Source organism: Rhineura floridana, chromosome 6 (genome assembly GCF_030035675.1).
Source record: "Rhineura floridana isolate rRhiFlo1 chromosome 6, rRhiFlo1.hap2, whole genome shotgun sequence".
Taxonomy (NCBI): Eukaryota; Metazoa; Chordata; class Lepidosauria; order Squamata; family Rhineuridae; genus Rhineura; species Rhineura floridana.
The window spans coordinates 121,886,072-121,900,000 of NC_084485.1; the positions used below are offsets into that span (position 1 = coordinate 121,886,072).

The window sequence follows — 13,929 nt, forward strand, 5'->3', positions numbered from 1 at the left end:
CTCTTCATGAACACGAGTGCATTCCTTGTTAATGTAGTGACCATTTTAAAAGTAACAAACAAGAGCAACAATAATAGCAATGGTAGACAGTGAGATGCTCTTAGGCATACAACTGGTGTGTATATGTATAAATATATTAGGATGTATATTGAACACTTCCAGTCTGTGGGCCATTGTTTAGTTTTCCGTATTTGTTGAGAAATCTTTGTCAAAATTTGGACAGATTCCGTCTCAGTAACTTGCAGCAACTCAATTGGTATTCCATCTATTCCTGGTGATTTGTTTCTTCCAAGTATTCAGCAAGATAAATAAATAAATAATAAAGCGTTTTTCTTTCTTTAAAAAATGAACAGGATTATTATAACATTATTAAAAACCCAATGGACTTGACTACAATTCAGAAACGTCTGGAACACAATTACTACACATGCGCTGCAGAATGCATTGAAAATTTTAAAACTATGTTTGCAAACTGCTATTTGTATAACAAGGTATGTATAATGTATATTTAGAGAGCAGTCGCTTAGATTTCTCTGCAATTGTCTGTTTGAGCTAACTGAAATTATTTAATAGCAGTAGAATTATTTCTTGTAATGATGGGATGGAGAGAGAGGGTACTACTCGATTTCTGTGTCTTTTTTTACTCAGACACTGGAGTTGTATTTAAAAAAAAAAGTATAAACATCTGAACAAGACTCCTGATGCACGACTTTTTGGCAACTGTTCCATATCACTTCTCCCTGTATTATTTGGGTTTTTTTAATAGTGGATTTGTTTTGTTGCCCTTGTGTACCCATTCACCTAAACAACTTGTTCACTTTGCCTGCTTCTGACAGAAGGCCACTTCAGTATCCTATTTCACACTGCTTCTCACATCCATCTTTCTAGTAGTCTGCATTAAATTCATCTGCATAGGTGCAATGGCAAATACAGAGCATTATTTAGAAGCGGGGATGAAAAATCTGTCTACAAATCTGAGGCCAGGTTGTTTGTATACACATGAAAAACTATTATTTATTTAAAAACATTGTAACCTTGCTCTTTGGCTAAATAGGCTCCCAGAGCAGCTTATCAAAATCAGTAGGAAGACAGTCCCTGTCCTCAGGCCTGGAATCTAAAAACAATGACAGACACAAAGAAACGTAGACTGGGAGGAGGGAAGGGGGTGGGGAGAGAAGCAGCTCAGGTGCCAATGTCCTTTCATGATCAGTGGAATGGAAATAGTTTAGGTAAGTGTTGTTCAAGCTTGAGTCCCAAGATGTTGCTTGACTACAACTCCCATTAACCCTGAGCATTGGTTAATCTGTCAGACACTATTTCAGGCAACCCGATGAGATGGCTGCTAGTGTGTGACAGTTGAGGAGGGGCCAAAGGCTGCTGATCACTGGGGCAATGAGGAATAAAAGTGAAATGAAATTATTTATTTGTCAGATTCCTAGAACTTCTAATTTGTTTCACTTTTGTTCCTTTTGGTCCAGTTTGATGACATCCACACCACACATTTAAAGTACATTTATAGTACTTTAATAGTCATGGCTTCTCCCAAATAATCCTTGGAACTAAAGTTTACTCCTCACAGAACCACAATACCCAACACCATTAACTATAGTTCCCAGGATTCTTTGGAGGAAGCCATGTGCTTTAAACATGATTTGAATGTATGGGGTGGATGTGATCTATATCTATGTATCTCACCTTTCCTGAGTAAGGTTAGGCTAAAAGCAGACTCTATGTCAGTGGTGATTTGTGCCCATCAGAACTGGTAGGACAGGAGGCCGGAAGACCAACAGTAGGTGGAGCCAAAGCCAATGATAGGCTGTAAGAAAGAAGGCAGGCAGATGAGGCCACCTGGGGGAGGAGAGGGCAGTCTGTGATTGGTGGGGCAGTGCCCATTTTCCCTAATAGACCAGCCTCCACAGCTCTCTGTGATTTACAATTTAAAAAAACTGGAGTCCGGCATGCAGGTTTACAACTAAATATGCAATACAAGCATATTAAATTTATGCATTGTAGTAGTTGACTATAATGCTTGTCTTGCAGCCCGGTGATGACATTGTTTTCATGGCCCAAGAGCTAGAGAAACTCTTTATGCAAAAAGTTGCACAGATGCCACCTGAAGAGAAAATAGTGGTGGTCAATAAAGGAAAAAGAAAAGGGAAAAAAACAGATGGTAAGAAACTACTTGAATGATGCTCTCTGTAGCGTTAATTGTCTGTTGTAAAATATTCCATTCTGGAGAGAATCCTTTCTAATTGCAAACATCTAGGACAAAGTGTATAGCAACTTAGACTATTTACTGTTGATGGGAAGATTTAGTAGTCAGATTATGCAGAACTGTTGTAGGATAAAGAATATGGTCTTTTCCAGGGTGGAAATTTAAGAAATTGAGAAAGTAGGAAATCTTGTATCTAAGACTTAAGTTTGTAAGAGGTTTGTGATCTGTTTCTTGCTGACAAACTTTCATAAGACTTTCTCACAATGTTTAAACTAGATTTAATTCTAGTCAACTACTGAAGAAATGATAATGCCAAAAACAATCAAAAGTTTACTGTATGACAAAACAGACCTTAACAATATTAATAAAATATGCTGATAATGTATTTCAATGATAAAAGCATACATAGAAATATACCTTTTTAATGGTGGTTTCTTGTAACTGCTCCCTGTGGTAACGCTCATCTGACATGCTTAGAGCTTCTCAGCCAGATAGATCATGATGAAAGTTTCAAGTTATCTAACGATAGAGAGATAATTAAAATTGCATGACAACCCCATAGAATCCAAGAGAAGTGTCATCAATTTTTATGGGTTTGTTTATTTTATGTTTATTAAACAGAATTTATTTATTTATTATTTAATTTGTTTGCCACCCTTCCTCCCATCAGGAGCCCAGGGCGGCAAACAAAGCGCTAAAAACACTTTGAAACATCATAAAAACAGATCTTAAAATACATTAAAACAGCGTTAAAAAACATTTTTTAAAAAACTTTTAAAAAAGGGTTAAAAACATTATTAAAAAAAATATTAAGCAATTCTAACACAGATGCAGACAGGGATAGGTTTCAACCTAAAAGGCTTGTTGAAAGAGGAAAGTCTTCAAAAGGCGCTGAAAAGATTAGCCTGCCTAATATTTAAATATACCGCCTTAATATACTGCCTTACTCCTCAATCTCTAAACCGTTTACATAAAATGATATAAAATATTAATTTAAAATGTTGATAAAATCATATGTTAAAAATGAGTTGACAAAAAAATCAAAATATAAGTAAAAACAGTGCATACAGTATATATATACAATAAAATAAAATTGCATGTTAAAATACATGCCAAAACTACACGATTAGTTATAACCATTTATAAAACTGTGTTCATTGCAAAAAGTCTTGGATATATGCTGACATTATCTCAATATCTAACTCAGCATGTCCAGACCGTTGTGATTTAGGAGTGAGATTCAATCATATATCAACTAATTCAGACTATAGTTGACAGGGAGGTCTTGCGCAACACTTCTCCGAAAGGTTGGTCTTTTTGCAGTAAGGAAAAGGGGGGAAATCTCACTACAAACAAATTGGAATTAATGCTCGTTAATTAGCTAATGTTGTCTAATCTTCCTGCAAAGAAATCAGGATGAATGCTCGATAAATGGGTTGTGTGGAAATGCCCTCTGAGGCTGTAAACACACTAGCTGCCAGATCAAAGTGTTTCCATTCGCCACACCTGGAGAGGGAAACAGGTTGAACTGCCGATCAGTTGCGAAATCTCTGTGAAGCTAAATTTTAAAAAATGCACTCAAGCTGCTCCTACCAAGTTTTACAGTAAAAAGGGGGTGTGGTTTGACTAGTGTGGTGTGCCTCCGTTTTCAGAAGAGAGGTGGAGACACACTAGAACCGGCAGAGCAGAACAGTGTGTCTACCCTTAGTGCTCATCATCAAACAGGAAAAATAGCACAGCCCATGCACAAAAGGTTTCAACAGACTTAGCAGGGCCCCCAGATTTACAGAAATACAAAAATCTTTTTAAATTTTTTAAGAAAATACCCTAAACGAGGAGGGGGAAACCCAGAAAATGAGGACTGAGCATGGTCACTGGACAAAGAATGCTGATTACTGGTGGGAGGAGATGAAAAACCAGTGGGTAGGTGACAGGGAATGGAATAGAGTTTTCTGGAGAAGAGCATAGTTAACCGGCTAAGAAATCTAAACAGGAGCATTTCACATTACAAGTTTACAGGCCGTGCTTGTTGCTCCCTATTTCTTATTTGAATGCTTAACCCAGTGTGCTCCAATGGTTCCTCTTACCAGGGAAATTACCTCTTTTTTGTACCTTCCTTGGAAAACTAAGGACATAGGAAGATGCCTTATACTGAGTCAGACCATTGGTCCACCTTGCTCAGTATCGTCAGTGCTGACTAGCAGCGGCTCTCCAGGCTTTCAGACAGGGAGTGTCTCCTAGATCTACCTGGAGATGCCAGGGACTGAACTTGGGACCCTCTTCATGTAAAGTGGATGCTCTACCATATAGCTACTGCCCCTCCCCAGCTCTCCTTTTTTGTATGTGTGTGGGATGTTGAGGATGCCTTTCTAAAGATTTGTTAGTACGTTGTTCACATATGTGTTACAGTTCTTGAGGCTTCAGCCCCTTCGGTGGATCTTTAGTAATAGCATTCACTCCCCACTGAGATTTCTCATGATGTATGTAAGAGCACACTCATGAAAACACTCATTCACACAAACAGACTGCAAATGCCCTAAACATTTAAAGCACATGGCTTCCCCCGAAGAGTCCTAGGAACTGTAGTTTACCCCTAACAGAGTTACAATTCTCAGCACCCTTAACAAACTGCTGCTCCCAGGATTTTTGGAGGGGAGCCATGTCGTTTAAATATATGGTATATTCCCAGCCAAAATGCCATCTCCATGCTGTTCTTCCACATCCTCACAACTTGGAATTGCTGTTCTGGGCTCTGGGTCTTGGTTACCTACCTTGCTGAACATCACTCTACCTGAAATTGCCTGGGGTCTGACTTCCCCTTGTTCCTTTCTCTATCTCTGGACCCCTGCCTGCTGAAACAGAGGTCCCAGCTTGCTGAAGCGGCTTCAGAAGCTCTTTTCAGGGCTCCACTACTTTTCCTGCTTTGCTCTAGACCTTTGCTAGCCATAGCAGAGATCCAAGAAGACAGAGAGGTAGTGGGCTCTCCAACACTGGAGGCATTCAAGAGACAGCTGGACAGCCATCTGTCGGGAATGCTTTGATTTGGATTCTTGCATTGAGCAGGGGGTTGAACTTGATGGCCTTATAGCCCCTTCCAACTCTACTATTCTATGATTCTATGGAGGATAGTAAGGCTGCTGAGCATTTTTAAGTTGCTACTGTTCTATAATGAATATTCAGATGATCCATTGTAAGATTAAACAAAAAACACCTTGGCTCTGGGCATACTAGTCCTTGAAAAGCAGCCAGAATGGTTGTTCTGGCTGCATTTGAAGCAACACTGCCCTGTGCTGGCCACACCTCCCTTGCCCACTGCTGCCTTCAGACCTTCCAGGACAGCCCACAGAAAGCATTGGGCCAATAGCTATCCCTGCCAGAGCCTGCAGCAAAGAGTTTCCATTGGCCACACCTGGAAGACAAAGGGGTCAGTCTACCAATCGGTTGTGAAACCTCTCTGAATTTTTTAAAAAAACATTGGAGCTGATCTGCTGAGGTTTAAGGAGTAAAAAGGGGTGGAGTTTGACTAGTGTCATGTGCCCATTTTGAGAAAAGAGTGGTAGAGACACACTGGAACCAGCACAACAGTAAGTGTGTCTCTACCCTTTAACAAATGACAAGTATTATATTCAGGTTGGATACCAGGCTTCAGAAGGCAGTGAAGAATAAGCTATGGCAGTGTTGAAGAGCCTTCAGAAATAGGGCAGAGGGTCCCGCTGAAGCTGAGAGTCTTGGTGTGATCCTAGGGATAGTTATATGTATAGTTAACATCCCTATTTTCATCTGTGTAGTGTTAAGAGGGTTTGGAATCCTATTATGTCCGTGGTATCAGCTGAAGAGTGGCAGCTATGCATGGCTATTGAGATTTGCTAGTTACGTCAAGTACTGAGTGATCAGCTAAAAATAAATTGCAGACTATTATCAAGCCTTCCAGGCTATGACAGCAGACAAGTTAGCAAAGAGTCTTTTAAAATGACAAGGACACCAATATTTGGAGCATGATTAGAAGCTCTCCACTAATACAACTTCATGTCATTTCCTTAGTGCTTGAGCAGCCTGATGCAGTAATCTCTCAGGTTAAACAAAGCCAACAGCCAAAAACGCCTAAGAAAGTAAAGCTGATTCAGATGATGACACCAGCACCACAGCAAAATAACCCAGAACCATCACCTGTGACTCAGTCCTCAAATGTTATGCCAGCTACTGAAACGGTAACAAAAGTAAGTGACATTTTTGAAAGGGGCAGTTTCTAACACACGGGTGTATGTGACTGGTATGCCTTTTGGACAATGCACGATATGAGTACCAAAATGAAAAGAGGAAAGCAGTGCATGTTTCGAAGGAAGTAATCTTTTGATCTGCTGCTTATAAAAGATGCTAAGCAGAACAACAGACACATTGGCCAATAGTAAATCCATGCTAAAAAGAAGCAAAGGCAGCTGAAATATTACAGGTTTTCAATTCTGGAATAGTTCCCATGGAAACAAAGAATCTTTAGAAGGCCCTTGACACCCAGGAGATCCAAGCGGGGATTTGAACTCACAGACTCTGGACTCCCAGCCAGGCTCTCCTCCCCACTGTGCTACCAGCTGTCGGATGATGCTATTGAAAGTGCAAATTTTCCAGCTACTCACTGCTTAGTGAGAGACCTCACTTTCCCTATGATGGATGCACTAAGTAGGGTGGGCTGATCTGGATACCATGCAACAAGTACATATTCAGTATGCATTTCTGGTATAAATGGTCTTCTGAAAAGGAAATGGTAAATTTACAGTAATTTGAATCTTTTTTTCCCATTTTCTTCCCAGCTTCCTAAAAGATTACTAGTACATTGCTTAGGTTGAGACCTGCACTTTTCACCAAAGTTCTTGAAAAGGATCAGAAAGGAATTGGTTGAACTAACAAGCCCAGCTGCATACTGGGCATAGTTGGATTTCTGTTTGCTTTATTTCAAAAGTTTCTAAAACAGATTTATATGTTGCAATTCTCTCCTTTGTTAAACCTGTGTTTCTGTATTGGAAAAGGGCGTAAAAAGGAAGGCTGATACTACTACTGCAATCAGCGTAGCAAGCAGTGAATCCTCTCCAGCATCCAATGAATCCAAAATTGCAAAGATCTCCTCTCAAGAAGAATGCGAAGAATTCTTATCAAAAAGAGATTTGCCAGACTCCCAACAACTACTCGAACCCATAAAAAATGTAAAGCTAACAGAGCCACTAAAATACTGTAACGAGATCCTTCTAGAAATGCTTTCGAAGCAGCATGCAGCATATGTTTGGCCCTTTTATAAACCAGTAGACATTACAGCCTTAGGTCTTGAAGATTATCGTGATATTATTAAATACCCTATGGATCTTGGAACTATTAAAGTAAGTGGGGGGTGGCATAGTGAGTGCAGTTGTTAGCTAGTCCTGTGAATTCTGCATATTTTAAATTTTATATTTTTGGAGTTTTAAAGGATAAAAGTACATACAATATCTCTAACAGCCACACAGGCTACAGTGTGTAACTGAAGGTTGACTGTTGTATTATATTTGTAGGGCAGAGGATAAGATACCTGGGCCAAATCTCTTCTCACCTGGAGAATTAAGAGGGTTGTAGACTTGGGACCACAGGAGTTTTTACTCCACTTCAGGGTGTGGTAGTTTGTGTGTTGGCGAGGGAGTGTAGCCCAACACTGGCCACCTCCTACTCCAAATGGCTCTCTAGTAACTAGTTACTGACTGAGCTTTAGGAAGAACTGCCAAGGTGAAAGTGCCTAAGATGAAAGAACCCTTCTGCTACAATTGCTTTAGCATTTACTGAACCTATGTTGTGTGCTAGACACTGAGCAGAACACTGGCATGATCCCTGCTAGAGGTGTCAATGTGCAAAATACAGGATAGAGGGAAAAATTGGAGATGAGGAACATAGGATATGAAGCTGTCATAAGCGGTATACACATCATATCTGCAAAGCACATTCAAAGCACGTTTCCTGACACACACACCCAAGAATTCTGGGAACTGTAGGTCATTAAGGTGCTGGGATTTGTAGCTCTGTGGGGGTGGATTACAATTCCCAGGATTTTTTGACGGGGAGAATGTGCTTTGACTGCTCTTGAAAGGTATGGAGTGTTCATAGCCCAAATCAGTACTGGCCCATCTAGCTCAGTATTGTCTACAGTGACTTGCAATAGCTGTCCAGGATTTCAGACAGGGGTCTCTCCCAGCCCTTTCTAGAGATGCTGGGGATTAAATCTGGGATCTTCTGCACACAAAACTAGTTGTCTCTGAGCTACAGGTTGACAATCAGTAGTAGGAACAGAAGCATCAACAGGGGTTGTTAAAAGATGGGTGGCTTTTAAAGAGGGAGGGAAGGAAGGCAGCTTGACAAAGAAAGGAAGGGAAGAAGGGAAGACTTTTCTAACAATGAGTAGCAGCATGACCTAAGGCAGAAACTGCACTGCGACTGTAGCATGTAGGGTATGCTTTAATGATCACTTGGGCATCTTTTTCAATTTATTGTGCATTACAAACCATTTACAAATTATGCCTTTCCCACTTTAAATAATCCCACAGCCTTCTTCAGCTAATGCAAGAGAAATCACTCTCCCATGACACTATCAACACATTCTTTCATAGATGACAAAAAGGCAACATAGCTGAAATAAGAAAATTGTTGCCAATGATCCGTGTGTGATATCTGCATTACTAATTTTACATATTAAGCATCCTAAGATATAGAACTTTACTGGTGCCTATTTCAGTTGACTAAACAGGGTATAGTGATGAACCAAGTACTGTTGCAGATCAGTGTTAGCACTTGAAATGAGCTTCTTCAAGCGGATATATGGGTTCAGGCTATAATCCCCCAAATATAAAACGTGTATCATTAAAATATTTTAATTAATTAGCATACATCAGACCTGTATCACAAAGTCTGAATCTTAAGTCATTCTATTTTCCACAGAGAAAAATGGAAAATTATGAGTACAAAGATACCCAAGAATTTGCTGCTGATGTTAGGTTAATGTTCATGAACTGCTACAGATACAACTCTCCAGATCATGAGGTGGTAACAATGGCAAGAAAACTCCAGGTGAGTGAATTATTGATAGTGGGGGGAAAAGCATTTCTGAAATTCCAGTGAGGATGCAGTAAGTTCCTTTAAGCAGCACTGCACCTCGTGTTGAGAGAGGCTATAGAACTGCTAAAGCAATCTACACCTTTGCAATGGAGGTTTTTAAGGTAGCTAACTTTCTTCTGTTAAGGATGTCTTTGAGATGCAGTTTGCCAAAATTCCAGATGAACCGACTCCCTGTAGGCCTCTGCTGTACCCAGCTGCAAGAAGCGCAGCATCTATTTCTAGTGGAAGCAGTGATGATGCCTCCTCTGAGGACTCAGAAGAAGAAAGAGCAAGACGGCTTGCAGAACTCCAGGATCAAGTAGGTGGCAATGTACCAATATTACCTAGCAGCTCTGTGTGTTTGTTATTAGTAGAATGGATGGATTGATATATTATCTCTGTTTCTATCTCTGACTGACTCTCAATGTCACACAGTGACCAGCCTAGTTCCTAATTGGTTGTTGTAACTTAAAAAAAGAAGTAAAAGAAACTGTTCTTGATTATAACAAACAATTAACTTGTGCAGAAAACTTCATTTCCAAGTCTACACTCCTACTTCAGAGGGAAAAAATACAGTGCACATTGCTTATTTACTGCATTGTTTTTAGTAAACTGTAGGCTCTGTGTTTGACCTCTCAACAAATATGTGGCATAATTTTCTAGATGCAATGCTGGCTCTGTAGTCCTGCTTGCCTGTGTTGGACTGGAGCACCACACAGCTGGCATCAAGTTTACTAGATTGTATTTTCCCTTACTAGGTTATTACCTCATGCTGGCTGGAGCTGATGGGAGTTGTAGTCCAAAACTACTGTGTAACATAGCCAAACAAAGGCTGCTCTAGGTACTGAAACAAAGAGCAGCTTCACATGTTGACCTGACAAGATGCATTTGTCATCACATATACACACAGCTGGGAATTCACACCAGCTCTCTGGAAAGCTTGCTTGTCACTGTGCTTCTAAATGTGTTTCTCTCTCTTCTGATGTCTACACACACACACACACACAAAAGTAATGTTTTCAACTGACTTGGGGAAAATTGAACCCAGTGTTTTTTCTTATGATCTGTTGATGATCATGTAAAGGGGGAAATGTTCACACAGGTTTCTGGGATATTATCACACTTTGTTCCTGCTAAGTACTTTGAGTGTGACTCATAGAATCAGAGTCAGAGAGGGCCTTGCAGGCTATCTTGTCCAACCTGCTGCTAGATGCAAGAAATCCAGAATTTAGACTGTTTCTAACAGATGGTTGTCAAGCATCTGCTTGAAGGCCTCTGGTGAAGGAGCTCATCCCCTCAAGAATTGGTAATATTCGCACCATGTAAAGAACATGGCTTCCCTCAACAAACTACAGTTCCTAGGATTCTTTAAGGGTGCTGGGAATTGTAGTTCTGTAAGAGGTAAACTACAGCTTTCAAGATTCTTTGGGGGAAGCTATGTGCTTTAAATATACAGTGTGGATGTGTATATTATGTGGAAGTTTCTCCTAATGTTCAGCCAAAATCTACTTTTCTGTAACTTAAGCCCTTACATCCGGTCTGACCATCTAGGGCAGCATAGAACAAGTCTTTGTTCTCTTATGTTTGTCATCCCTTCAAATATTTGAAGAATGCTATCATGTTCCCTCCCTTACAAGGATAGTAGGTCAGTGGTAGAGCATCTACCTTGCATGCAGAAGGTCGCAGGCTCAATCCCTGGCACCTGCAGGTAGGGCTGGGGCAGATCCCTGTCTGAAACCCTGGAGAGCCGCTGCCAGCCAGTGTAGAAAATGCCAGGCTAGATGGACCAATAGTCTGACTCAGGAGAAGGCAGCTTCCTATGTTCCCTGTCCCCATTTTCCCTTTTCTGGGCTAGTTCTTTCAATAATTGCTTATGCAGTGCCAGAAAAACTAGGAACCATTGATAGAGTTCAAGGATTTAATCCATAATATAAGGGATCTTTAAAATGCTGTGACAAAATGTTGGGATAGTGGAAAATACTTTGGGGGACTGTTACCCTTTGCCATCATCCCTCCTTGCTCTTTATTTTCGTTCAAGTTTTTTTAAAATCGCCATATTACATTAAAGTTGACTAATTCCTAGCCTCGCTAATGTAATATGTGGCCTGAATCACTGGCTTTTCACTCTGTCCATATTTTGCAAGTGGTGAGAATGGGAAAAAACTAAGTGTGCATGTGTCTTTAAAATATGCGTGCTACCTTTCCACAACTTGTGTCTCCAGGTTACAAATGGGTTACCTGCTTGCTCCAAAATTGTTTCTCCCTTTTTTCCTGTCGTCGCATTTCTATAGCCAAAGGAAAAGGAAAGCCGTTGCAACTGGTGACTAGTAAGGAAATGGTGATGTGTTCTCTCTATTCTGTACGGGCTGACATACAGGAAAGGGCAGAACTTCCTTGTCAATCAGAACATTTGCTTTCTCTAATTGGCTAAGATCAGGACGCTGCTAATATGAGCTGGCTTTTTCAAGATGGCTGTGTATGTTATCAACAAAGTCCCAACAGCATGAGAGAAGTCTGACCTAGCACAGCAGCGTTGTAGATAGCGAGCCACATAGAGAGAAGTTCTGTTTTTTTTCTGTTAAATTAGGTATTTGCCATTATGGAACTAAAGTGGAAATGTTTCAATGCCATTAATTGTCTCTTAGTTTAAAAAATATTGGTTTAATCTAAACTTTATTTGCTTATTTATGCTGTACAACTGTTGGTGTCTGAGTGTTACCACTGCCTGACTGTTACTACACTATCTCCAACATAAATAGTATATTGCACGCGCCCCCACCAAAAAAAGTATGAATACAAACTGTGGAAAAGCAGGGCAACAGATCAATCTGTAGCTGTCCAACTCTCTTTTTTATATAAATATACTGTAGTGGGAATTCTAGACCTCTATGATATTCTCCCTCTGTGTAGTAACTTTGCTAAAGACGCATGCAAATATTTTGTGTTTGAATGTCAGTTCTCCCCTCCCCCTTTCTTTCCCCCCTTTAAATAGGTTAAGGCTGTTCATCAGCAGTTGCAAGCTTTGGCTAAAACAACTTTACCCAGACTGAAAAAGAAGAAGAAAGGAAAATCTAAGAAGGAGAGAAGAAAAAACAAAGTCAGAAAGAAGTCAGGGAGTCAAAAGAAGAGAAAGATGAAGCAAATGAAGAAACTGAAGAAGAAAATGTCTTTGAACATGTAAGATTGCTTCTGGGTGTGAAATTGTGCTCGAAGCTGTTGGCACTGTAGTTAACTCATTTTTATTTTCTCTGTTGCAGTTCAAAGAAAATCAAGCCGCAAGATGAGCCAGCACACAAGTCTGAGGACGAGGATAATGCCAAGCCTATGAGTTATGATGAAAAAAGGCAGTTAAGTTTAGACATAAATAAACTCCCAGGAGAAAAGCTTGGCAGAGTGGTTTATATTATTCAGTCGCGAGAACCTTCACTGAGATACTCGAATCCCGATGAAATGGAAATAGACTTTGAAACTCTAAAAGCATCAACATTAAGGGAACTGGAGAAATACGTAATGGCTTGTTTGAGAAAAAGGCCCAAGAAACATTATGGTGTGTAATATGATGTGCTCAAAAACAATAGGAGAAGAAACTTAAGCTTTTTCTAGGGAATTCCTTGCAGCTTGTTCCTAATATTTATTTCTGCCCCCACCCAACCCTATCTGTTGTATGCAGCAAAAAAATCAAAAGAGGAATTTAATTTTGAGAAGAAGCAAGAATTAGAAAGGAGGTTGCTGGATGTCAATGGGCAGCTCAACTCTAAGAAGCAAAATGCAAAATGTAGGTGAAACACGGAGAGACGGCTTAAAAATAATTGTATGGAATTCTCAAAAGGGTGGAGATTCTGCAGTTCTCTACTTGTAGTCTGCCCAATAACACAACTGTCTGGACTGGGAAGGGTTATAGTAATGGGAGAAACACCATACTTGCCTGCCCAGCAACCATTAAGCATAAGAATGCCAGTCAAGCCTAAATCTCTTAGCACTGCCTGAATGTTGCTGTCTTCACACACGTGTACTTCCTCAAGACCCATGTTTTGTTCAGATCTTCTCCCTGTGTTACAGCTGAAAATAATGCCGTGCCAAAGACCATTGGAGGGCCAAGCCGGCTAAGTGACAGCAGTAGCAGCACCTCCTCAGACTCTGATAGCACCAGCAATGATTCCAGCTCCTCCAACAGCAGTGATTCTGAATCAGGTGCACTTGTTTTCTTAGTTTCTTGAAACAATGGGCCTAGTGAAAGTTGCTATGTAACTTATACTGGGGACTTCTTCCAAATTTTGTTCTTAAATTCTTAACTGCGGGAGCTAAGTTCATGATGAAGTTCCCCTTGAAAAACTGTATTCGCACTTCCACCCCTGATTCTGCTCACTCAGCAATCAACTCTGCCTTGTTCTTGACAAACAGCGTTCAACATGCAATGCACAGATAGCTCAGTAACATTCAAAGTGTGTTTACTCAGAAGTGAGTTAGTGGGACTTACTCCCTGGATTGCAACTTTGGAACATCTTTTGCATGGTTTGTGACTATGTGTAAACTTCACCCTCTTGCTAATGCAAGTTAGAAAGCGGAAAATATATGAATGATGGAAGGGCCGTAGCTGAGTGGCAAAAGCC

General features: G+C 40.3%; 1 protein-coding gene across 3 annotated transcripts in view; it reads left to right on the forward strand.

The window, feature by feature from the left end:
• The window catches only part of BRDT (bromodomain testis associated), a 47,761-nt gene that overhangs the window by 8,665 nt on the left and 25,167 nt on the right, over positions 1-13,929 (forward strand). For 2 of the 3 annotated variants that reach the window (XM_061633660.1, XM_061633661.1), the window contains exons 3-12: positions 354-491; positions 2,041-2,170; positions 6,257-6,432; positions 7,237-7,581; positions 9,164-9,292; positions 9,465-9,638; positions 12,312-12,496; positions 12,577-12,866; positions 12,990-13,094; positions 13,379-13,510. In XM_061633660.1, the coding sequence (XP_061489644.1) occupies positions 354-491; positions 2,041-2,170; positions 6,257-6,432; positions 7,237-7,581; positions 9,164-9,292; positions 9,465-9,638; positions 12,312-12,496; positions 12,577-12,866; positions 12,990-13,094; positions 13,379-13,510 (1,804 nt within the window). The remainder of the gene's footprint in view (positions 1-353; positions 492-2,040; positions 2,171-6,256; positions 6,433-7,236; positions 7,582-9,163; positions 9,293-9,464; positions 9,639-12,311; positions 12,497-12,576; positions 12,867-12,989; positions 13,095-13,378; positions 13,511-13,929) is intronic. The other variant, XM_061633662.1, reaches the window with a different exon arrangement.